The sequence below is a fragment of the Setaria viridis genome, chromosome 6, assembly GCF_005286985.2.
Source record: "Setaria viridis chromosome 6, Setaria_viridis_v4.0, whole genome shotgun sequence".
NCBI lineage: Eukaryota > Viridiplantae > Streptophyta > Magnoliopsida > Poales > Poaceae > Setaria > Setaria viridis.
The window spans coordinates 33422788-33447048 of record NC_048268.2 but is presented as its reverse complement, the minus strand read 5'-3'; the positions used below and the strand labels follow the sequence as shown (position 1 = coordinate 33447048).

At 44.1% G+C, this 24261-nt stretch overlaps 2 protein-coding genes and 1 long non-coding RNA gene across 6 annotated transcripts; 1 reads left to right on the top strand and 2 right to left on the bottom strand.

Moving 5' to 3' along the window:
* Positions 1 to 333: 333 nt before the first annotated feature.
* LOC117860449 (auxin response factor 21) lies at positions 334 to 7348 on the bottom strand. Its single transcript, XM_034743740.1, has 13 exons — positions 7172 to 7348; positions 6073 to 6171; positions 5909 to 5965; positions 5661 to 5825; positions 5489 to 5573; positions 5197 to 5287; positions 4890 to 5054; positions 4682 to 4804; positions 4375 to 4450; positions 4151 to 4289; positions 1949 to 3741; positions 1354 to 1544; positions 334 to 888 (listed from the first exon to the last, which is right to left on the bottom strand). The coding sequence occupies exons 1-13, from the start codon at positions 7331 to 7333 to the stop codon at positions 735 to 737; spliced, it is 3300 nt and encodes a 1099-aa protein (XP_034599631.1). The 5' UTR covers positions 7334 to 7348; the 3' UTR covers positions 334 to 734.
* A 3738-nt stretch (positions 7349 to 11086) lies between these two features.
* On the top strand, positions 11087 to 12519 carry LOC117861456 (uncharacterized). The gene is made up of 3 exons (XR_011898519.1): positions 11087 to 11830; positions 11936 to 12106; positions 12188 to 12519. It is a non-coding gene; the product is annotated as an uncharacterized lncRNA (long non-coding RNA).
* Positions 12520 to 18133: 5614 nt separating this feature from the next.
* On the bottom strand, positions 18134 to 22930 carry LOC117859667 (methyl-CpG-binding domain-containing protein 2). 4 transcript variants are annotated; one of them, XM_034742827.2, is made up of 6 exons: positions 22589 to 22930; positions 20101 to 20637; positions 19509 to 19562; positions 19120 to 19286; positions 18727 to 18864; positions 18134 to 18640 (listed from the first exon to the last, which is right to left on the bottom strand). In XM_034742827.2, the coding sequence occupies exons 2-6, from the start codon at positions 20622 to 20624 to the stop codon at positions 18504 to 18506; spliced, it is 1020 nt and encodes a 339-aa protein (XP_034598718.1). In that variant the 5' UTR covers positions 20625 to 20637; positions 22589 to 22930; the 3' UTR covers positions 18134 to 18503. The 4 variants fall into 4 exon arrangements, with proteins under 4 accessions (XP_034598718.1, XP_034598720.1, XP_034598719.1 ...); XM_034742829.2 differs by having other exon boundaries at positions 18727 to 18797; positions 22589 to 22929; XM_034742828.2 differs by lacking the exon at positions 18727 to 18864 and having other exon boundaries at positions 22589 to 22927.
* Positions 22931 to 24261: the final 1331 nt, after the last annotated feature.

Genomic DNA, 24261 nt, shown 5'->3' with positions numbered 1-24261 from the left:
CCTCCGCTTATGTAATGGATTTTGTAAATAGTCTACGTTTAATACTCCTAATTAGTATCTAAACATTCGATGTGACGGTTGCTTAAAAATAAGCAACCGAACCAAACCAGGCCTAAGTGCTACTAGTAGAGTGATAAGAATACGGAATACTGCTTTCAACTGGAACACATTTTCAACTGAATACTGAACACATTTTCAAGTACGAATCTTTCTATAAAAATTAAAATAGCTTGAATTATGAACTTTTTAACCATCCAAATTTGCATATGGGTTTGGATTTCCTCTTTTTTTTGGAGGAAGAGAGCAAAGTGGGAACAAGGCAGGCTCAGAGAGTTCGTGAACAATGAAACATATGTAAATTAAATTTATCTCTTCTATCAGATCTGCATTCTGATTCTGTAGTAAATTATGAATGGTGGGACCTGACAACCTCTTGGTTACAATAAAATCATATACAAGGACGATATATGTAGCCATAGGGATAGGCAGGGTATATATGGACATCTACAAGAACAGAGACAGAACATGAAGTACACTTCCTGGACCTGCATTGCAACTCGTTCTCCTAATTTTCGCTGTTTGCTTGCACAAATCTGGAGCCAAAATTAGCATAGCGGATCATCCTTCACGTTATCATGGACAAAAATGTCGATCTTGTGGCACCATCAGATTTGTGAGTTTATGTCTATCAGCCATGCAAACCAGTGAATCCTAAGTAGGCGAGTTTCGACTATCTAGTCACCGGTGACCCTCCATGGGTGACCCCCATCTGAACTGCTGCATGCTTGGTTGTGTAGAAAGCTGTCCCCAAAGTCGCTAGCCAATCTCATCTGCATTTCTTCCTGTGGAGAAAGAATCCTGATGCACCGTACGCAGTTCACAAAGTCCCTACAAATGCAAAGCCGCCAATCTTCAGTAACCAAAGTGGAAGGAAGAGTTGGATTGGAAACTAAATGATAGGCTTAATGACAATTTGATCTCTGTTACTGTGTTTAGTTTCTCAATCAGATAAGACCACAGTAGAAAATTTTGCAGTTATTTCTCATTCCGATGAGACCACAGCTGAAAAAATTTGCGGTTACTTCTCAATCAAATGAGACCATGGCAGAAAATTTTGCAGTTAAACAGTGTTTAAACAGTTAAAACACTTAAGCCCACTTCTTTTGACCAGTAAATGCTTAGTTGAGGTTTGAAATATCAGTTTACTCACAGTACCAAATGAGCTTCACAACTAAAGATTAAAACATCAATCAAAATGCCAGAATCGCTTAGAAGCCTTTTCCATTGCAGAAAGCCAAGCTACTTAGTTTTGCATGTATAGGCAAATGGCAGAAAAATGCTTAAATGACTTACTCCCATGGGTCATCGCCAACTAATAGAACATCCTTCTCGTGATCTTCATAAACTAGCTTCCAGCCACCTCTATTTTGGTCACTGAGTTGCCCCTCAATACCAAACATCCGGGCAACATCATGTTTCAGTTCATCATATCCGGAATATCGATTGATGTCGATAGATCTTCCAACAGCACCACGCTTGTGCACCTGTAGATAAATCCCATGATCAGTACAGTACTTATGCGAAAGTGAACCTATGGCCCCAAATCATTTCAATTTTTCTTCCCGAACACCCCAAATTATTTCATGAATGTTGCTTGTAATGAATTGCATCACTCTTTTAAATAATGTGGAATCAAACAACACGCAATTTTATTTTGCTATAACCTAAGTCTACCTGCACAAACTGATTTGATCAACAAAAAGATACCAAAGTTAGTTTGGGCATCATTTGGTGTCAAAGTATATTTTTGGGCAATTTAGAATAAATAATAGTTTACTTGAACATCATACTAAAGTATTCTCATGGGATAATGTAAAGTACAGTGAGACTTGGTTGACATTTCATATTGTTATGAAATGACAAACTGGAGCTAAGCCAAATAACATACCTTTGTGTAGGTTCGTATCCGTTGATGCGCAGGAGCTGGAGGCCGGGAATTTCTGTTTAAGAATGGGGCATCATTGATTGATGAATCTATAGAATTGAATGCAATATCAGCAACACCAAATGAATGTGAAATCATTGAAGATGATAACTCTTGCTGAGAATCCTTTGATGAAATGTAATTAGAGATGCCATGTCCTGGCATATGATCCATGTACTTCTCAGTTTCAAAGTTATTCGCAAGCAAAGCATCTGCATTAAGGGAATCCAAATGGCCATCAATGTTTACCCCAAATAGAAAGTTATTTCCTGGATCTGTAACCTCAAACTCGCTATCTGGAACTGTTTCTCGTAACAGCTGATGCTGATTGAAGGACGAAGGTGGAAAGTTTTGATGCAATGATCCATCAGCCTGAGAAAGGCAAACTGAAGTAGCTGAAGAGGATGTGTCCAAATAATCCATCTGAGGAGTGTTATTCACATAGTCTTGCCTGGTAACTGGCTTTTGTTCAGCCCCCTTGGGAATCATCACCATCTGCTGTGCACTCTCATAAGGCTTCATGCCTTGTCCAAGTGTAGGGCCCACTACAGCAGATGATTGAGGTGTCTTTGCTGCAGTAAGTAAACTTTGGTTCTTGGAGCTACATGGAACTGATTGCAAAAGAACAGGATTATTGTTTGTGGGTGGTGATGTTGACGAAGAGGGAACATCTTCTGTCTTCAATAACTGCACTCCACCTGGGACATGCAAAGAGCGAGTACCCATGGAGGTAGCAATTTCTGGGTTTGCAACAGACACAGCATGCCGAGGGAAATCTTGAATTGGTTGGTGAGGTTGAGTCTTTTGCTGTGTCGGGTACTGAATAGTGTTACTGCTATGCATACCACCCGCTTGGGTAGTTACTTGTGCACACTGCTGCGCAGCTGACTGGGAATTGGAATTTACCATTTGATGCTGCAAGTCCAAGATCATTTTCTGCTGCTCCATGATCAAAGGCTGCTGAGGCTGAAGAGCCTTCAATAGTTGTATTTTCATTTGATGATCAGAAAGCTGTGTGATCACGTTTGTGCCATTCAGTACCTGAACAGGTTGTATCTTTATTTGCTGCTGTTCCTGCACTGATTGCTGAACCTGTTGTGGCTGCTGCTGTAAATGTGGTTCCTGTTGCTGTAGAAGCTGGGCTTGTTGAAGATCACCATGTAGAACTGTGTGGTTTTGAACCAAAGGCTGCTGTTGCTGGATTTGAGCCTGGAGAATGACTTGAGGTTGCTGAGGCTGAGCCTGGAGAATGACTTGAGGTTGCTGGAGTTGGTTCTGGACAACAAATTGAGGCTGTGCGGCACTTATCATTGGTTGGCTGCCTTGCACTGGTTGAGTTATAGCATGCTGCTTCTGTTCGGGATTGCAATCTTGTACTACCTTCTGTGATACTATGACACTTCCCGATTGGTTTGGTGTAGCTATCACTTTTGCTAACTGTTCGGTCTGCTGGTTTTGTGGAGGTAGCAGCGAAGTGTTGAACTGGATGTTATTTTGTTGCAGGAACTGGGGCTGGAAGCTGATTTGCCTTGACATATCAGCTGCAGCCAGAGTTTGTACAGGTTTGCCAGCTAATGAGTTTAGCAATTCCGGTTGCACAACTGTGCTAGTGAGTGAGGGGTTCTGTTGCATCCACTGAACTAAACTTAATCCAGGAACTAAGTTGTTCTGAGTATTCAGATCTTTCTTGTAAATCTCCTCACCAAACCACGGCATGGTCCGCTTAAAAAGATTTTCCATGTCAGCGGTTTCATCATCTACAGATATGATTAGGCTATTAGAAGAAACAATCAAATACAGGCAAGGAAACCATTGTTATTTATTTGAAAGGATATGCAGTTAAAAGCTTCGACCCCATGTACCACTAGATTCATTAATAGAGTGGAATGTTGTTAGGCCAAATAATTGAGGTTCTGTATCTACTTCCTCTGGTCGCAAATGTAAGTCCAATTAAGGTTATCCTAAGTCAAACTCTTCTAATTTTGCCTACAATATCTATAGAAATATATTATCTCTTTTACATTAAAAAGTAGTTTTCACAATAAATCTGGTACTGTTAATCCTGTGTTGTCAATCTATGTAAAATTTAGATATTGATGACCAAAGTTACAAAAGTTTGACTAAGGACAAACATAGATGTACTTATATTTGTGATCGGAGAAGTACCTGTTATCCCTGGTTGTCTTGGACGTTTTGCAGTGAACAATGGTGAAGGATATATGAAGAATGGAGCAATGACAGGCTCGATATCCCAGAGGGAAACCCTGGTGCGCCTCTCACTTGGTGCAGCTTCATCCCATGCAACCTGCATCAATACTTATTTCATAAAAAAAAACACAAAAGGGAATGCGACGAGGTTTGTGTATTCAGTTTGACTGATCATATCAGACCTGAATATTGCGCCACTGGGAGTTTTTCCACCTTACAGGATCCAGATCACTTATACCTGTTATTGTTCCCATGTACCTGCAGGCAGTTGACAGAGATTCCTTTTCAGAAAGAATTTAAAGCCGGGTAGAGAAAACTACAAGCAGTTCAAAACATGATACACCAAGAAGTCCAGTGTTGCATACTGGTGAATTCCAGACAACCAATTGTGCACCAGAAAATCCACAATTTTTTTTTTCTAAAATGACTTGAATGTTAATGAGGATAGGTCATGCATTCCACATGTTAGCTGAAGCTGGAAATGCATACCTTCTTGTTCCAGATTCTTCTGTTTCGAACATCATCCGAAACCGCATGCCAAGAGATAGTTGGTTGCTATAGACAGCCTTCTGGTACTTGGCAAAAGGAATCACAAATTCTGAAGGACTTGCCCTGCAGGGGGGGAGGGAAGCAGTCCAGCTGAAACTTGCAGTACATCACTTCTTTATATATAAGCTTTGCAGAAGATGCTATTTACCTTGGGTTATAGAAAACCGTGAATTGGCTGTTATTGGCTGCTGCATGGGCTGCAGCAGCAAGAATACCAATATGCATACTGTCACTAGACAAAACAGATGATGAGAGGTTAACAGGTTGCCTATTTGCTCGCCTTATCCCCAAGAGGAGTTGCTGCCTTGCATCCCTACAATAAAAAAGGCAGGAAGTTCAGTGGCATTAGTCACAGTCTCTGTAGGTTAATTTGCTATATTGACTTCCAGGAATACCAAGACAGGAATTAGCTGAACATCCACAGAAAGATAAGGTCTTCACCTTCAACACTTTACCTAATAAATAAGACGGAATCCCCAGCAAGAAGTTTCTTTCCGCTGACAAATAGGCTCCAGCCGGTAGTCAGCAAATGCCTTTTAGGCTGGCCTGTAAAGAGGAAGAGAACTGTTCATAAAATTTGGAAAGATGTGTTGATGACATAGCAAGATAGGTTAATTATGAAGAAATATTCTGAAAATTATAAAGCAAAAGAACATAAGTGATAGTTGAATATGAACTAAACTAACTTTCATTAGCTTTATTTAATGCCTAGAAGGGAACTTTGTTATACTGATTTTTATGACTTGCCTCTATATATATGACGGAATGTCCAAATTGAATCATGCAAATCCCTGGCCTGCAGTTCCTGAGCAGGAGGCTGCATTGAGAAGTCCTATACCGTGCAGTGTGAACAAATTAGAACGGACTAAGCAGCCAACAGTTCAATTGTTGCCAATCATAAGATGTAAAGTGTTCTTACAAGATGGGGGAAAATTCGCTCGGCAGCGCGCCGTGGCACAGAGAAACCTCCATGAGTGCTTGTATCACTTGCAGTCAGTGTTTTACAGAAGAATTCTGTCTGTGGTCTGGTTTGTTTCAGTGCAAGCTCTGATGCCAGCAGTGTCTCCTTGTCACACTGTGTCACCTAACAGTCCCAATTCCAAAATCAAGGTGGTGCAGGTACATCCTATAATATGACATAATTATAGATAGGGAAGTATGACCTACATTGCTAACTGGTTGGAGAGTCATTCGAGCATAAACCTCATCTGTGTCAGTATCAGCCTGTCAAAGTATGTTCAGAGATCATTACTTAAAATATTGTCCACGTAACATGGCAGTAGTTTAGTCACAGTTATTTTCCATTCTGTACTAAAAGAACCATTGCTTACATGCATAGTAACACTATTGAGGATGCATATAAGCTTAGAAGGAAGATTTGGATAGCTCGGAATTTTGGCATCTGCATCCTTTCCCATAGATGCTGCTACCTGAAAATGGGTATCAAGGAATGAGAGTTGCTCACCATGGAACTCCAGACAACTTTCACAATTATTAGCAAATAAACAAGCATTTTTTTTCTGGCTTCTCTTTTATTTTACTTTAATATATAAAACTGGTACACAGTACACGGACATTTCATATGAAATTCCATCTTAGCTGTGCAAACAGTCAAAGACAGATGTAGATAACTAAGATCATCCCCTTATTATTATTTTCACTAGAACATGATCAAATAGACAGGAAAAGGCAGGTTTTACAGATAAGAAAAAGTCCACTACTTGTGTAACCTTTCAATGATGTTTATTTGGCTTTGATGTAGACAAAGACAGCTCCATATCACAGACAACAGAACTATCCTGTGAGTTGAAGTATCAGCCTTCGCAAAACAAATGATTAAGCAACAAGTAGACAACCCGAACTGATGAAAATAAAATAAATTCGGTTCATTCCTATTAGAAATCTGAAACATATTAAGGCCACACACTTTGTTCAAGCTGCAAGGAGAGAAAAAAGGACCAATCGTAGAACATTCATATAAAGGGGCACAAAAAAGCATTATGCTTTTGTGCTCTGATACGACGCCCCAGAAAAGCAGGAATTATTAGATGAAATGCAGCAGTACAATAGCAATCGTTGGGAGAAAATCCGAGTCAAAGTTTCTTTCTCGCGCTGATGCACAAAAGGCCACCGGAGGAGAAAAGAAACGTTTTTCCTTCTCAGGAGACAAATGGAAACCAAGCATTTGGCGGCGAAGCTCAAGAACCAATTGCCGCTGGACGGCGGACCAACCATGAAGCGACACACCCACATCTCCCCGGACAACACGAGTCGGCGACAGGAAAGAGACAAGCGGAAGAACACCACAAAAAATCGCAAGAACAAAACGAACAAAATTGAAAGAGAGCAATTTCGCTCATCGGGGTGGGGGGAAATCGTTCGCTTTGATCAAGAATCGCTGCAAGGGGAGGGAGGAACCGAGGAAGCAACCTGCTCGCTGTGGCCCTGGGGGAAGTAGACGACGAGGCTCCCCGCCGGCGGCAGCGCGACGAGCGGCCCCGCGCAGGCGTACCACAGCTCCTGGTTGACCTTCGTGCCCCCGCCGCCCCCCTCGCCCCCGGCCCCGCCGGAGCTCGTCCCCGGCGCCGCCATCCCCGCCTCCCCCCGCCCACCGGCCAGCCACACCGGCCTCGAACTACCTCCTCCTCCCCCGCCGCCACCGCCGCTGCCCCGGAGGCATCGCCGGATGCGCGCCGGCGGCGAGGATGATGGGCGGGTTTGATGAGGAGCAGCTCCCAAGAAGAGAAAGCAAAGACCCGGCAGTCGCAAAGAGAGGAGGAATAAAATAGCACACTAGCGACGCAGTGTCGCCTTGCTCATGCTGCGGCTGAGCTGCAGCTGCAGCTGCCTACTGGCTGCCGTACTGTTAATCCACTTGTTAATTGCCGATCGCTTGCTGCCCTGGGCTGATTAGCTCATTGATTAATCAGCGCATCTGGACGCAGCACGCGTGGACGAGAATTTTGTATGCATGACTGATGACTCGCACGCACAAGCGTGCGCCTCTGCGCGTGTGGACTTTTGCTCATCCCCCCCCCCCCCCCCCCCCCCCCCCCCCCCCCCCCCCTTCCCTTTTCTGACAGAAGAAAACCTGAAGTGACAAGAATTTCTCGGCAAACAGTTTTTTATTTTCAAGTAAATCAGTAAACAATTTTATTTTAAGAACAATTTCAGACTTCTGTAGGAAACATTATATTTACTCGAGATGTTTTTATGTTGATCCTAGTTTTAGGAGGTGTTTGGGAGGAGGGGGCTAAATTTTAGCCCCCGTCCCATCGAATGTTTGGATACTAATTAGGAGTATTAAATCTAGACTAATTACAAAACTAGTTACACAACCCCTAGGCTAAATCGCGAGACGAATCTATTAAGCCTAATTAGGTCATGATTTGACAATGTGGTGCTACAGTAACCATTCACTAATGATGGATTAATTAGGCTTAATAGATTCGTCTCGTGATTTAGCCTAGGGGTTCTGCAATTAGTTTTGTAATTAACTTATATTTAGTCCTCCTAATTAGTATCCGAATATTCGATGTGACAGGACTAAAGTTTAGCCCACCCCTCCCAAACACCCCCTTACGTGGAATGTTTGCGTCTTGCAGTTCGATGTTTAATCATTGGACCATCAAGAAGATGGCTGGTAGCATTCATTGTACTTTGCAGCATTTGTGACACCTCGAACCAATGTCGGCTCTATCACCTTCTTGCCTTACTTTTTTATTTTTCTTTCCCTCCTTTTTCTTCTGATTTCCACTCTTTTCAAGTTTCATGGCTTTGGAAAAAGTTGGTAAGGGGCAATTTCAGCAAAACTTTCTTGCTGTACTCATGGTTTTCGTGACAGTGCATGTACTATTTCCTACAAGTACAAACATGAGTTCGGTTCCATTTATTTTTTTAAAAAAAAAGTTCCGTTCCATGAAGCACGACGCTTTGGACGTGTCGTTGGAGTAATAAGACTGGTACTTAAGGAGACCGTGAATTATAATACTTGCATGTGCTGTTATTTGCTGGGTTGGAGTTGTCGATGGAACACGTCAACTGCGCAGGATCAGAGAGCTTAACCACTGTTAGGCGAGACCAAACCAGATTAAGGCTCCAAAAGCAAGCCCTTAACCACTACCGTATGAATTCATAGTGCTGTCTCTATAGCAGAATAACTTGTGCAATAGAGACCTTTCCCAAAAAAAAAAAACTTGTGCAATAGAGACAGCAGGAAACATAGCACAATGTCGATGATGAGTGACATGTACCAAGCTCTGGGTCGAGTCAAAAGATAAACACCACGCTTTTATTAACTTCTTTCGTTTAGAAAAAAAAAAGGTGCCTTCTTGACTACGCAAGCTTGACTTGTCAGCTCACAGAATTGACGGTTATAATTTTTCATGGAGGTGACCACTGACCAGAGCATATTATGTTTGTATATTTTATACAATATCATATGATATTTTGAGCCCATTGATACCCTATAGTTACCTAAAAACCTAATTATCCTAGCTGCTACCAGCTAGTGGGAATACCACCCTCTCTTTGACAATATATATTCACAAATAAATGTCAGCATTGGCAGTGACAAACCATCAAGACAGTATTTTTGAGTTTTTTTACCACTAAATACTAGTACAGAATATATACAGAATAAGTTGTTGTAATTTTGGAATTGCTTTTGATGGTCAAAAGTTTAAACGTGTTGACTGCATGTAACCAAAACAGCAATTGTTTGTGGCTGAAGATACCATGTGGGGAAGTGTAGGCAAAGAAAAAGTTTGGAAATTTGGTGTTTTCCAAAACTGTGATATGCACGTACAGCTCTCGATCTGAATAACCGAAACGATACAGAAGAAGTACTTCCCTACACACTGCACTATTGCTTCGCTGGTGTGTGAACGCGTGGAAATCGCAAGGCAGGATCGTTGCTAATGCCTAATGGTCAAAGATGCGTACACGAGGCAGTGTCGCATAAATCCAAAAGACCAATATTTTTTGGACATGGGAAGCGGATTTCTTTGTCCCCGCATGAGCACAATAGACATACGGACAAACGGAGACCAGAAATGCTGGCAGCAGCTGCATGTGTGCAAAGTGCAGTGGAGTCATCCCAGTTCGCTTCTTTTTTGCTTCCTTGCGATGCAACTGATCTCTACGCGGATTGTGCCTGAAATGAACATTCACAGATGCAGGCGCACGCACATGTACAGGTTCAATTCAGTCGGCAGCATTGTCGCACGTGTCGGCAACCAACCATGGATTGATCTCACATACGTTCTCTCAATCTCGCTGCAACAAGCATGGTTGAGGGCCATGCATGTTCTTGAACGTGTGGCTTAGCTTCCCAGCTCAATTATTCATCTCTGCACATCCTTAGCAGCTGACAGAGACGCCTCCTGGTGCTCACTCATCACCAAGGCGGCAATGATTTTGGCTATGATTTGTTTCCAGTTTCCAAGGCTTTACTCTGCATTGCTTTATTTCTGCGCAATCAGTAGCATCATGGGCCCAAGCTATTCCTTGATTGGTGAGCATGCTACTCCGGCCGGCCATGATCGATCCATTTCAGTTCATAAATCATTAGCGTCGGCGTGTCAAATCGATCCTCAGTTCAGGCTCTGAAGCATCATCGTGGAACGTGTATCGATAGAGAAGTGCTAAATGCATGACAGTTTGATGATACATTCTCTATCCAAGGATAAAGCTCCTGTAGATCTTCTTCTGGTTTTGTTTGGCACATATGGATGGACGATGCGTCATGTGTACGCGCTCAACATTCGTGTATAGAAGATAGATAGCATGATGGGCTCCATGTCTGAAAGTGATCGATTAGATATCGAAACCTTGTTTTGAATTAGCAAGAGTTATTTTAATTAGTTGTAGCAAAAAAAAAACTGAGACCTTTTTAAATGCTCCGTAATGTCCTATCCTTTTCTTGAAAGGAATTTGTGAGCTCTGGGGTCGTCAGTTGAGATTCTGTTGCTAAAGCTAATAATCTTTATTAATTATATATCTCGATGCACGATGCACTGCTACAGTTAATCATTTCACAATCCTGTCAATTATTGTAACCCTGTAGGATTCTTTTGCTAGCTAGTAGCCTAGTACTCTGTACTATTGTTGATTCCGTCGATCTTTAATTAGCATCAGAGAATCATGCTCGTGCATATCATGCGTATATGCATGTATATATGTATGCGGTCTTGATTCTTGGCCATTATATATGCAAATGCATATACAAACTGCACACGATCATGAACGTCGAATATGACTATCGTCGTGGCTAAACGATCGAGGAATGCACAATTAACGGACATTTTTTCGAAGAACAATTAATGGACATTTGCATCGATCGATCTCATGATGTGGAGACTGGGAGTTATTTCACTGTCTGAAATTAATCCATCTATCGGTGGTCATATTCTCTGTGGGTGGAATGAACAACTTTAATTTTAGAAGTAGTGCACGCACGTACACCAACAAAACAAAGAGCATCATTTTTATTCTTCTATACGCGTACCGAATTACTGCTAGTTTCTACTACATACTTTCTTCTTCTTCTTCTTCTTCTTCTTCTTAAAAAGCTTACTACTTTAGATATATAGTTTCCCTAGCAGGGAAAAAGATTTTTTTTGGTTCAAATTGCAAGAGTTCCTATAGCATCCGTTTCTCATGCCGCTATGCTCTCGTGCGGTCGTGCCACCGGTTAACGGTTTAGGTGAAAAAGGCCCAAATTGCCCCTACTAAATCAACTTTACAGAGGCTTTTTTGTAGAGGTCGGGCCGGTTAAGGATTTTTATTCTTCTTCCTCACGAAGCAGTGAGCAATCCGGCCCACGATGCGTGAATTTGTTTTGTCCGAGAAATTCCGAGGAATATGATTCCCGGATTTGAAGCCGCCAGGATCATCACTACCCTGTCGCTTTTGTTTGCAGGTCCACCGCACCGGCGATCGAGAGCCGCCGCCGATATGGCCGGCCGCTTCTTGCTCCAGAAGCTCGCCGCCTCCACGGGGATGTCCGGATCCACAAACCGCATCGGCGCTCACGCGTCCTCGTCAGCTGCGGCCGCCGCCGGCGCTCCGGTCGTCCCCCATGCTTCGGTACGTACAAGTTGCTGAGCTCCGGTTGCCCTAGGAAGGAACTTGAGAAAGAGGCTTCTCGTGTTCGATCTGATCTCGGCTCATGCATGATCGTGCCTAACGCAGGGTGCTGCAAGGCACTTCAACACGTTCTCACGCTCCCGCGCAGCTGCTGTCATCGACCACAGCGAGGCAGCATCGTCTTTGGATTCTGTTGGAGGAGTGAAGCTGCCAACCTGTTCGCCTGGCGTGTCCAGCAAGCTCAGACATTTTCTGGGAGCCACAATAGGCAGCAAGGTAAGAACTACAGCAAATTGACTTCTCTCGTCGTAAACCGCTGGATCATTCATTCATTACAATTTTTTTTCCGGCCTGCAGCCTTGCTGACATCAGTAACACTTCGATGAGAACAATCTGGCTGGCTATTTTCGGTGCTGTTCTTATTGCCACCTGGCCTTCAGATCAAGGCAAAAGTAGCAACAAGGTACTAATCCATCACTGCCCAGGTTGTACCTGCCAAAGTGCCCCTTCGAAATCCTAGGTGCAGTGAAATTAGGAGCTGCAAGTAGCTTGAGGCTGCCTTAATTGGTTTGTCTTAATTTGTTTGTTTTATTCAGTAGAATGCTTCTGATTTGTGGCGAAACTACCTGCTTGTTCTTGATTTTCTGAAGAACTCCATCGAAGTCGTATATCTACGAGCTTTGTGTGTATCCTTCCAAGTCATTGCGAAATTCAGCTTGGTCCTTTGCATAGATATGATCTTGATGCGTACGAAATAGTAATTGCGGAGCTCATACCAGAACATAAGTGTAATTGGCTTATGCTACAATTAAACATGTCTGAAGTTAAGTCAAACAAATAACTGTCCCTGAACCTAGGCATATGAAGCCTAAGGCCTGACTCAAGTAAAGAAGATAATGAACATTCAGAGGCTATGCAGATAGACGAAACCACCTGCAATGGAATTGGTCAGGGAAAATCATTTCCTTCATCTTGTTGAGTGGGTACCCAATGTCTGTTAGCCCTACCGTTGTTGGCAAGCCAGCTTCACAATGAACATTCAGAGATACAGTCGGCAGGCAGCGACGATGCCGTACGCTAGCATCGGTTGCAAGATGCAACCAACCACGACGAATCAGTTAGTTCCCAGTACAATGGCGCGGCCATGCTCTACTGTTTGCGGCGAGTGACGCTGCACCAAGCTCTAGCTGCTAGATGCCGGGCATGCATGTTCTTCAGTTCTTGGACGCGGCGTCCCTAGCTTCCTTCCTGCTGAATTATTTGCATGCCTAGCTGACAGTGACAGCGACACTCAACGAACGAATGGTTTCGGTTTGCCGTTTTCGAATTTGGAGGCTTGTGTATGTCTTCATGTCTTTTTCGTGACGTAGACGTAGTTTGCAGAAGTACTCTATGTGCCAATATAATCTGCATTATTGCTTTCTTTCTAGACGTTCATCAGTGACAATGCAAGATCGATGGACCCAAGCTATTCCATGATTGGTGATGAGCAACCGATCGAGCATGGTCCTGCTAGTCTGCTACTATGCTCCTGCAAGCTAGGCGTACTCTTATTTCTGCGTGCATTATTTCAGTTCAGGAGGGCGTGTCAGATACTCTAAATTCTAGCAAAAAGGAATAATTTTTCCTCTTAACAGCGTGCCCTAATTTCCCTTCTCCAAAACGTCGTCAAATTCATTATATTTAGTGCCGGCATGGTGGCATGGCTGCAACTGATGGATGATCGCAGGAGCTTCTTCCCCGTCCAAAAAAAGCTCAACCTCTGAACCCAAGTCAAAAAAGAAAAAACTGCAGTCAGTGATGCACGGGTCCAGGCAGGCCCGGCCATGCAACCGCTGTGCCTCTGTGCATCGGCGTCTGGTTGGATGAGGTGCACGCTGCATTACCCGAGTGACTGAGTGAGCACGCGTGCAGCTCTGGTCTGGTGCCTTATGCTACGCGACGGGACATCACTTGCTCCGTTTCCAGTCAGGGGCTCATGATAACTCGATCAGTTTCTTAGCTCCACTGAATAATAATCCTGACTGAATTAGCTGATGCACAGCGACAAAAAGAAAAATCTTGCTGTGGATCGAAAAGGATCGGAGATGACCTTTGCTTCGTTCTTCCAATCAATTAAGCGGCAGAATTCTTGCGCAAAAAGAAAAAATTAAGCGACAGCAGTTTGCAGGGTCTTGGAGAACACAAGTCAATGATGAATCGCGCGACGAGAAGGAACGGGCTAAAACGTGTCCTTCCGGCCCGGCCCGGCCCGGCACCGGTCTTGAATTGGGCTCAACAATACATGGCTCAAGGTCCACAACAACAATGAGCTCACCTTCTTCTTCTTGGCCTCCACCTTTTCCAACAAAGCCGGGAATCGAGTCTATAGTGCATTGCCGAGAATAAGACTTTGCATATAAGATGCCACTTTTGTCTAACCATGCGCTGTGCAAGTGCAATGCAAAGTATGTGAAACTAGTTAAGATGCGGGTAACGTCAAAAAGGAGCCCTTGGAGGCACGGGAAGGGCGGGTGCGCCGGCGTCGGCCTCGACGAACAGCGCGAGAGACTCCTGTATCCATGGATGAGAGAAAGGGACAAAATTGAAAGATCCACGAAAAAGTATGTGGTGGAAACATAATTTACACGTTCGCCCTACCATTCTGCACATAGCTAAAACGGACAGGTGTAAATGTGTGTTGTGTCCGAAACACATTCGAACAAGTTCAAGTCCAAACATCTTTGTACACAAGATATTATGAGTGTCTACTCATTTTGTAATCAAGCTATTCTTCACCTTGTAGCAAGTAAGTAATGTTTTTTTTAAAAAAACCCTTTCAACACAAGTCTCTAAGAAATATGAAGTCGAACCTAAAAAAATGCATGATCAATAATCCTACAGAGAACGACCGGTGTGATGATGCATCACATCAAAACCAGAATGATCAGTTCTACTGAGAACTCTGTGTCTCCACCATCTAGGGGGGTTTGTTTTTTTAGCACCTCCTAAAATTCCAGTCACATCAAATATTTAGATACTAATTAAGAGTATTAAATATAGACTAACTACAAAACTAATTGCACAGATGGAGACTAATTTGTGAGACGAATCTATTAAGTCTAATTAGTCCATGATTTGACAATGTGATGCTACAGTAAACATGTGCTAATGATGGATTAATTAGGCTTAATAGATTTGTCTCGTGAATTAGCCTCCATCTGTGTAATTAGTTTTATAATTAGCTCATATTTAGTCCTCCTAGTTAGCCTCCGAATATTCGATGTGACATAAATTTTAGTCAGAACTAAAGATCCAAACGCCCTCTAAGAAGAGACAAGAAGAAGCTATCTCACCCTTAGCACATCTGAGCTCACCTATCAATATGGGCTATACATCATGATTATGCAGGAGCTCACATCTAGGAAGAGAAAAAGGAAATTATATGATAAAGATGGTGACCAGAGTGAACACATATTGTATCAATTTGTGAAAGTCTCGGATCTTCTGTCATGCCTAAACGTAGGACATGAGATAAAGATCTTCGTAGCAGTAGTGCTAGTACGCGTACACGAGACAAAGATCTCACATGTAGTGGCAACGGCTAAACAGGGACTGTGAGCCTAAACGTAACAAGCTAACTAATCGGGAGAAATATGACCGAAATAAGAGCACGGCACAAAACATTTACATTCATCACTAAATAAATTTCAGTAGTTTCAACATTCTACAAATATGCTACATAATATATGCATCTCTTTTTGCGGGTTAAGTTTCGGCGACAACTCTTCAGGACACTTAGCGTACCAGCAATAGCTCCGCTAGTTCCCAGGCTCGGGGGCTAAGCGCCAATTACTACTCGGAATATCTCCAGTGGCTCAGCCAGCTTCCAAGCTCGGGGGCTAAGCGCCAAATAACTACTCGATGTGGCTCGTACAGCTCACCTGACGCATAAGCTCGGGAGCTGGACGACAAACGACTACTCGAAAAATAACTGGCGTGAAGACACCCTCGGATTGATTAATTAATTATTCAAAGGCTCGGGGCTTGATTAGCTACACCCAACAGTTATTTTTTTCAAGACGAAGAAAGAAGATTCAAGATTTTATTGACCCTCAGCCTGATTATTCAATTCAATCTAAAGCTCGGGGGCTACTCCGTATAGAGTGCAACCTCCGCCACCCTCTATATCACATTCCAAAGATGAAGATTACAACATCAAGACGATCAAGGGCTTGAGCACACCATAGCCTCATAGCAGCTTTGAGGAACTTTGAAGATTCAGCTAGACAAAAGTACTTGAGAAGCACTAAACTACTCGACAAGGATCTGAAAAATACTCGAAGACTGTTGTATTCGACTATGAAGTGCTCGGGGGCTTGTCGAGAATAGATCCCCAATACCCGCAAGGAAGGAAGAAGACGAACTTCTACTAGGATTCCTATGTAATCCTACTAGGACTCCTCCTTATAACCGACTAGTAATCCCGCCCCATGGAGTATATAAACGAGGGCATGGGTCCTTGGATCGGTAGGCCAAGACCTCATAGAACCACAATAGAGGACCAAAATACCAAACAACACTCAAGTGCAGGGCGCAATATACAACATCTCAAACAGAACGTAGGGTATTACATTACTCTGGCGCCCGAACCTATATAAATCCGTGTCTTATGTCCTCACTTTTACCTTCGAGTTCCAGATCCGGTGATCCCCCACCAACCAATCTACTATCTTAGGATATCCCTCGGTAGGTTGCCAGGTATAAAACACCGACAGCATGGGCAGATGATGAGGCAGTATTTAGTCAGTGGGGGAGCAAAACCCTAGCTGGTCATGAACTTATGATGCAATCCACTGTCCACCTCCAAGCTTTTCCCCTTTCGGCAGTCTGTACCCCGTAGCCGTAGCGCAAGAGGCACAAGAGATACAAGAGTGGGGTGTCGTCTCGACTACCTCATTCAATGCCGCCGGACACATCAAATCAAACGCAACAGCAGCGGCAGGGATTGGGATTTGACTGTGGGGGTGGTGGCGGACCGACCACGCCGACGGCCAGCCAGACGTTGCTGACATGTAAGGCTCCAGGAGTGCATGTGCTGCTTGCTGCTCGCCAGCAAGCTGGGGGGATGGCGACGAGGCCACGCGACGGCGCCTGTGGCCTGGGCCGTCGAGATGGTCCACGCCATGTCTCGCAGCGGCACCGGGAAGCTGTGGGCCAGCCTCCAGCCGGGGAAACAGGTAAGAATGAGCCTTCAGGCGGCGGCGCAATGGGAGCTGAAGTGGACATACAGGGTCGCGTCGTCACTCGTCAGGGTCTAGAGTGAGGCAACGAGCGACCGACTAGATGAGCTCATGAGCCCGAGTTCTCAACCAAACCTGCAGTCCATTGTGGAAGAAAACCAAACCAAACCAGATTACTAGACAGCTCAAACCAATTGCCACCGGACCAGATGAGCAGTAGCAAAACCAGACCGTTGATACCGGGCTCAGCCCAAACCATCAGCAGCCTTACTGACATGGCATGAATCAGATGAATCGGGAATCCGGACACGTCGGAAGACAAGTCCACAACAGATCGAACGGCGTACACGGTATGTGCGGCGTCTCAGCGAGCGCACGCTCTGCGGGCTCACAGGACGACTCGCGAGTCGCGACACGACCCCGGGCCGAGCTCCCTGGCATGCGGACGCACGCGCTGGGCGAGACCGACGGGCGGGGGGCCACCTGCGCGACACGCCGGCGAACTCCGTTGGCTTATCCCCCGCCGTGTGTGCAGGCCGTGGCGCGACCGCCCCCTCGCGCACGGCGGCTTGGCCTAGTAGTAGCACATCTTGGGGGTTCCCGGCTCGTCGTCGTTGGACGAGTGGACGACCACCGCGCGCGCCTCCACACGCCGCGGGATGCGCGGCTCCGCTCATGCGGCTTTTCCTGCCACTGATCCCGTCCACCTGGGCGATCGAGTAGCTCCACTAGCACGCGCTGCATGAACCTGGCTCGCCGGCGCCGGCGCCCGCGCGATCAAACCGCGCGCGCTGCCGCGACGGCGTCCACCGGCGACGCCGCCAAGAAGACAGGCGATGGCGCACCTCCTCCCTGCGAATAATCTGGATACCTGCAAGGCCCCCTCAGCTTTCTCGCGCGACGCAACCGCTTGCCGGTGCCGCCGCGCCCATTGGCTGAGCACCGGCGAGCCCCTGCACCGCACGCAAGAGGCAAGGACCGCCACACCAAAGGCAGAGCCAGCCAGGGAGATCGACGGACCCGGGCGCACTCATCAGGCAAAGTACACACCATCGACGACGCCAGGCATGGATGCCATCAGTTAACCCAGTCCAAATCTTAAAACCTTCCCACTTCGACGACACGCACGTTCTTGCATTGTCGTCCCAAAAATTCTCAGAGTTTCATCTGACCAGCAACAGCTACGTTATAACACATGCACACTCCTACATAACACGTCGCCAGAGCGGCGTCGATCGAAAGCAACACACGGCCTTCCGATCCGGTCCTGGTTACCAAGACAACGAACCAATAAAGCAGCTAGCATGAGCACGGCACAGCTACCTACCTAGCTACGGCTTAGGGGAACCAAGTCTTTCTAGTCCTAGTAGAAGCACACCATCTATAGTTTTGCATCACTTGAAGACCACCCAAAAGTTGGGACTGGGCATGCCGGATGCGGGGTTATTGGGTTAGACAGCAGGTGCCGGCGGGCTCTCGGGTTTCGTCAGCTCCAGCGGTTCGGATTGTACCGCTTCAGGCTGATCTTCGTTGTAGATCACCAGCTGCTTGTTGTTCCCCAATGGAGCTGCCCAGGAGATGGGTTGCACTGAACCAAGAAACAAAACAAGGGATCAGATAAGAATACTGAGCATGCGCTCAGTTGATGCCAAAATACTAATCCACGACACAAACCAGATGGTTGGAGTGAGGACATGAATACATGTCCACATGGCTGGAGCAAGCGATGACGCAAATGTCCCAGGCTGTAAATGAAAAACCAATTGCATATACCATATGGATGCAGTTGGAACACAAACGTCCCAGGCACAACTGTAAGTAAACAACCAACTATGGCGTATAAATGCCATATAGACGTAGTTGGAAGAAAAATGTCCAGAAGCTATGGCACATCAACCAATCGCGAGTAACAAGCCACTGGTCAAAGAGTTTACTTCTACATTTGGCAAATATTGAGGTCATGAATTCAACGGATAGTTTCAATACACACATTCCAACCAAAAAAGGCAAACTAGAAAACATGAAATGTAGTATGTTCAATTTATGTAATATACACTAGCACATTACCTTCTTTCGGTTGGAGAAGTTTATTTGATCCTGTATATGTGACACCACTTTGGCTTGTTTGGGAACGCTTTCTAACATAGTCCTTCTGTAGTGGTGCAGGTGACTTGAATGAAAAATGAGATAAATCCACACCTTGCGCAACGTATTCTGGATGCTCTGCAAGGTACCTATCCAAGCATGGAATTCGAAGAATTAGAGAACTATATCTACCATTGAGTTAGTTAAAAAACAACATCGCTTATTGGGAATAATTGAAGGTTGACCACAAATAATTGTAGCCATCAATTGCAGGTAGTCAACATTTTACATGCATCTAAAACTGGACATGGGTACTAATACACTTAAGTGAAGAGGTTAAAACGAGAGTTGATCAAAAGGACTTGACGTACTTCTCAACTTCATTCGTTGATCTCAGCTGAATTCCAGTAGGGGACCTATAGTACCTGAAATCATGAATGAAACGTCAATAAGCACACTATATGTATACAAAATGTCACATATATGGTTACAGATCATCCGAACACAAATAATGCAGCACTGTATGTAGGTTTACCTCTTTCCAGTACTTCCATCCCCAACAAAATCTTCGACTTAAGTGATGGGGGAAGACAAATGTGTGCAAAATGACAATGCTAGAACATCATAAAGCATGATAATAGGATTTGACTGAAGTAAACAACATTGGCTCCAGGTATAAATATATTGAAGGAGAACTGTTTTGTACAACATTAAACCAACAATACAAATTATTCCCATCAGTCATTCCTTTAAGCAAATATAGCAGTTTGTTTTATTTATTTCATTTGTTTGTTGTCATGAACTAGGAACTTATCATAGGTTAGACGTCAGCCAGGGAAAATACAGCAGACAGCACAAGTATGCATACAAGTTCACAAGATCCTGGGACATAACGCCATTTGTTCAGAAAGTGGTCAAACTAGGAAGCATTCAACTAGGTTTGGATAGAAAAATGTTACTCACACATCAGCAAATTTGGTGCTTCCTTCACCTCTTATCTTAATCAACCTTTCCCATCCTTGAGGGGCCTGTGCAATGTCAGGTTTATCAATTGCCCAAAGCTTGCTGCCATCCTGTGATACATCTGATGGATCATTGCATGTCACATCAGGCTTCCACTCACGGGCTTTTTCACAGACAAAAGGATCTTCTCTAATTCGCTCTCGAATTTCTTCATACTTCTCTTTTGTTGAAACAAGTCTCCATTTCTGGCACTTAGCACATTGGACAGCAAAGGCTCCAATCTTCTTCCCCGATGCACGCTTTGGTGTCTTTGATGGCTTTGATGGTTCAAGTGCAAAATGGCTTTCACTCTGTTCATCTTGTCCCATAACACTTTTGTCATTCCCATAAATGACTACTTGCTGTGATGCACCATCATACTGGTCACCATCTGTATCAGATAATGTCTTTTGTCTCTTCCCAGAAGGTAGAAACACAGAGTTCTCAGTAGAACCGATCATGGAATTTTCCAGGTTTGACTCCATATTCCGTAGAGACCTGTTGGAAGTGATAGTAAAAAAATAATAATGTTAGAAATTAAAACCTAGCTTGGAAAAAGAATGAGTACTGTATACATAATATCTTGAGTACAAAGGTATATAGCTTGTAAAACTATTCCATTAGCCGAGATCTAACGAATGGTAACCATTTCATAATATAATGTCTCAGCCTCTTAGGTCGCTGGAAATGTCAGTATGATTCTATAGCCTAACTTGGAAATACAGCAATCTAAAGCATTTGGTTTTGGAATTTGGAGAAAAAATCCAGGGAAAACAAAATTTACAGAAGGAATACTTCCAAACCAGGTTTTCTGATACAAGCCTACAAGTTTAAAAGATCCCTTAGGAACATAGATTTGATGTAAGTGAAAAGTGACCAAATATATCCTGTAGTAGATACCCAGTGGTGCAGCTGAAAAATATAGGAGGGAAACAATGCAAAGTAATTGACATACAAAGAGGATTACCTATAAAAGCCTCGTTCATTGTAAATCTTAGATTTAATAACGTATCTAGATTCTAGAATACTGGAAACCATGTTTCCAAATATCAAAACTATATTCAGTCAACAACAGAACCATTCCAAGTTGGCCACAGAGTTCTAGAGAACATTTTATAGGAGGCTACTGCTAATAAATTCTCTATGATGTGTTAAAGAAAGCATATGCATAAACACATGGATTTGCAGGACATGGATTAACCAGTATTTTCACAGCCTTTTCATTTTGGCTGCATAAGGTTAGCTACTGTACTATATATCTCTAGAACATTTACAACTAACAGGAGGTGTGCCTCCTTAGTAATGACAGGGCCCAACCAATCAGTTTTACCAAGGTCCTTTTCCAAACAAGGTATTTCTTGAATCAAAATGGAAATTTTAACATCGGGCTCACTGTAGTGTGGCATAAATTCCAAGCATTTAGAAACTGAACTAACTGGCACTTATATAATTAAAAAGACTTCTAGGCTCACCTCCAGGATATCATTAATAACAAAAAATACTTATGAAGATAGTTCCTCATTAGTATGCTTAGGAAGTTACCAATCTGATCCAGATCCAGTTACAATAAGGTATGGCATAACTCCTAACATTTAACTGTTAGACTAAGTAGAGCTGATGCAGAATATACCAATAACCTTAGGCTAGAATGCTAGATACAATTAATCATTAGCAATAGAAACACAGCATTAAGTTGAAAAGCTAGTCAGCATTCCAATAACATTAAGTTAACGAGAATGTTAAGAAGCTAACATTTCTTGTTTCTTTCAAGCCTACGAGCCACTTTCTTTATACTTGAGCTTGTCTGAATTTGTTTCAGAATTCAGACGCAAAACACATTTACACCTGTCCATTAGCTATGTGCAAAATGGCAGGGCGAAACAGAATTTTAAATGTTATGACCACAAAATTTTTATGGATCCTTTGCTGTAAAAGGAGACACAGCTGTGGTTCCCTTAGTCGAAAAAAACTCAGCATTCAAACAGCAATAACACATGCCCCTGTATTCAAATGGTAGATTGCTAATCATACCAGCATCACAAATCATGATTTTCTCCTACAACTTCTTCCAGGCTTGCCAAACATGAACCGTATGTTCCCTCTTAATTATCCTAAACCAAAATCTAGAATGACACCAAAATCTATCAGGATTTAGGCATGTAAACAATGCAAGCACAATTTTGTTGACCTTATTGTTAATCAAGAGAAGCAACTCTCTGATTCCTTCATCTGGGAAGTGGAAAAACCACATGTGCTTAATCACGCATCCATCAGCACAAACTCTATCCAAGATTCGATATAATGCGAGGCTAACACGAAAATCCACCAGCAGAAAATCTAGAAGGACCGAAACGTTTCTTCTTTTCTTTTTCTTTTTTTTTTGTGAAGTACCTCAAACAAAACCACAACGATCAACAACAGAGACGAGGAGGAGGAGCGAAGCGCATACTTGTAGCGCTCCCAGTAGCGGCTGCGGGGCGGCCAAATGGGCTGGTCGTCCTCCTCGGGAGCCTCCGGCGGCGGCGGCGGAGGATACGGGGCGAAATGCGGGGGAGACGGCGGTCCGCCGCGGCGCGCGTCGCAGGCGGCGTCGAGCCGCCGGAAGAGCTCGGCCCGGCGGGGGTCGCGTCGAGCCGTGGTGCCCGGCGAGGGCTGAGCGCGCGCGCGGGCGCGCCTCGCCGCACTCCGGCCTGCTCGCGGGCGCCGCCTCGGAGACCTCGGCGCCCGCGCCTACGCGCGCACCGGGCGGTAAGAGGAGGGTGCCGACCGGCTTCACTCACACTGTACGAGACGAGTGGTGGTGACCGAAAATTTTGAAGAAATCGAAGAATTTCGAGTCATTTTGTGGAGGGGAGATGGTGATGGTTTCAGACCTACAACTCGGAAGGTTCTAGACACTCATACTAGATTTATGGATGGTAATCAATCAATAAAACAATTCTGATAGTAAATGTTGATGATGGCGTTAGAGAAAAGGCGCAACGTTGGATAGCCAAATTTAAATGTAGATGTGAACTATAAATTCAAATAGCAAGTACCGTGGTGGTTAGAGCAACTCCAACATACTATCTATTTTTACTCTCCATTTAACTTCCTAGTTAAGTTGCCAAGATTTTTTTCATATCAAGTTGCTCATTCCAACAGACGGTTAGTTCGGAACAGCTTTGAGCAGCTGCAGTTGCGTTGGCAGCCCAACCGCTCGGCTGCCAGCTGAATGTAGCTGCTATTGCCATCTAGCTTGCTGCGTGTAGCGGCTGCAGCGCGGCGGCCGCTGCTGTTCCGAGCTCAGCAAGATTATCCATTTCCCACTCTCTAGATCCTAATAGCTGGGTTCCTCTCTAAAAATCTACACTCTTCATTTCGCACTACAATAGACTCTCAATTTTACATTTTTCATTTTGTGAGCAGGATCCACATTTGGCAAGTCAAACTTGCTTGCCAAGTTTGGAAAGCATTGAAGAGTATTTGGTAGGTTGAATGGGATGGTACTTCGGATAGTAATTTTGTTAGAACGTAATTTTTTAACAGACTTGCTAAATTTTAGCTTGGAGAGTGGAATGACAATTTTGTTGAAGATGTTTTTATACATGAGAAATATTGTGTCCGCAGATCGTGAGTTTATGATAAAAAAAGAAGTATTGTGCCTCCATGTCTAGCGTGCTCCAGCCGATCGAAATTTTTTCGGGCTGGTTTTCACCTACAGCCCTATAGCAGGCGTGAAGGGCCAAATAGACTTGAGCATTTTAAGCTCAATCCAGCCCGCAAGTCGACCCGAGCCTGACGGGTTTTAACCTACCGGTCCTGACGTGGTCAGCGAAAATTAAGTCGGAAAAAAATGTTACGGCACGAGCCCCGCCCAACCAACTAATATCATTTATTTTTCAATTAAAAAATGCAGGAAGTATGAGCCAAATCTAGTCTGAAAACTCAGCCCGACAATAGCCATGGGACTTCGTGGACACAAATTTTCGACCCGAAATGAATCGATTTTTTTTCACCAAGCCCAAGCCCGATTCGACCCACAAAATGCTCATGTCTAGGGCCAAAACACGATGGACTTGGGCCGGACTAGGCCTAAAACTCTCAGGTTTAATACATGCCAACGTGTTGACTCCGACGAGC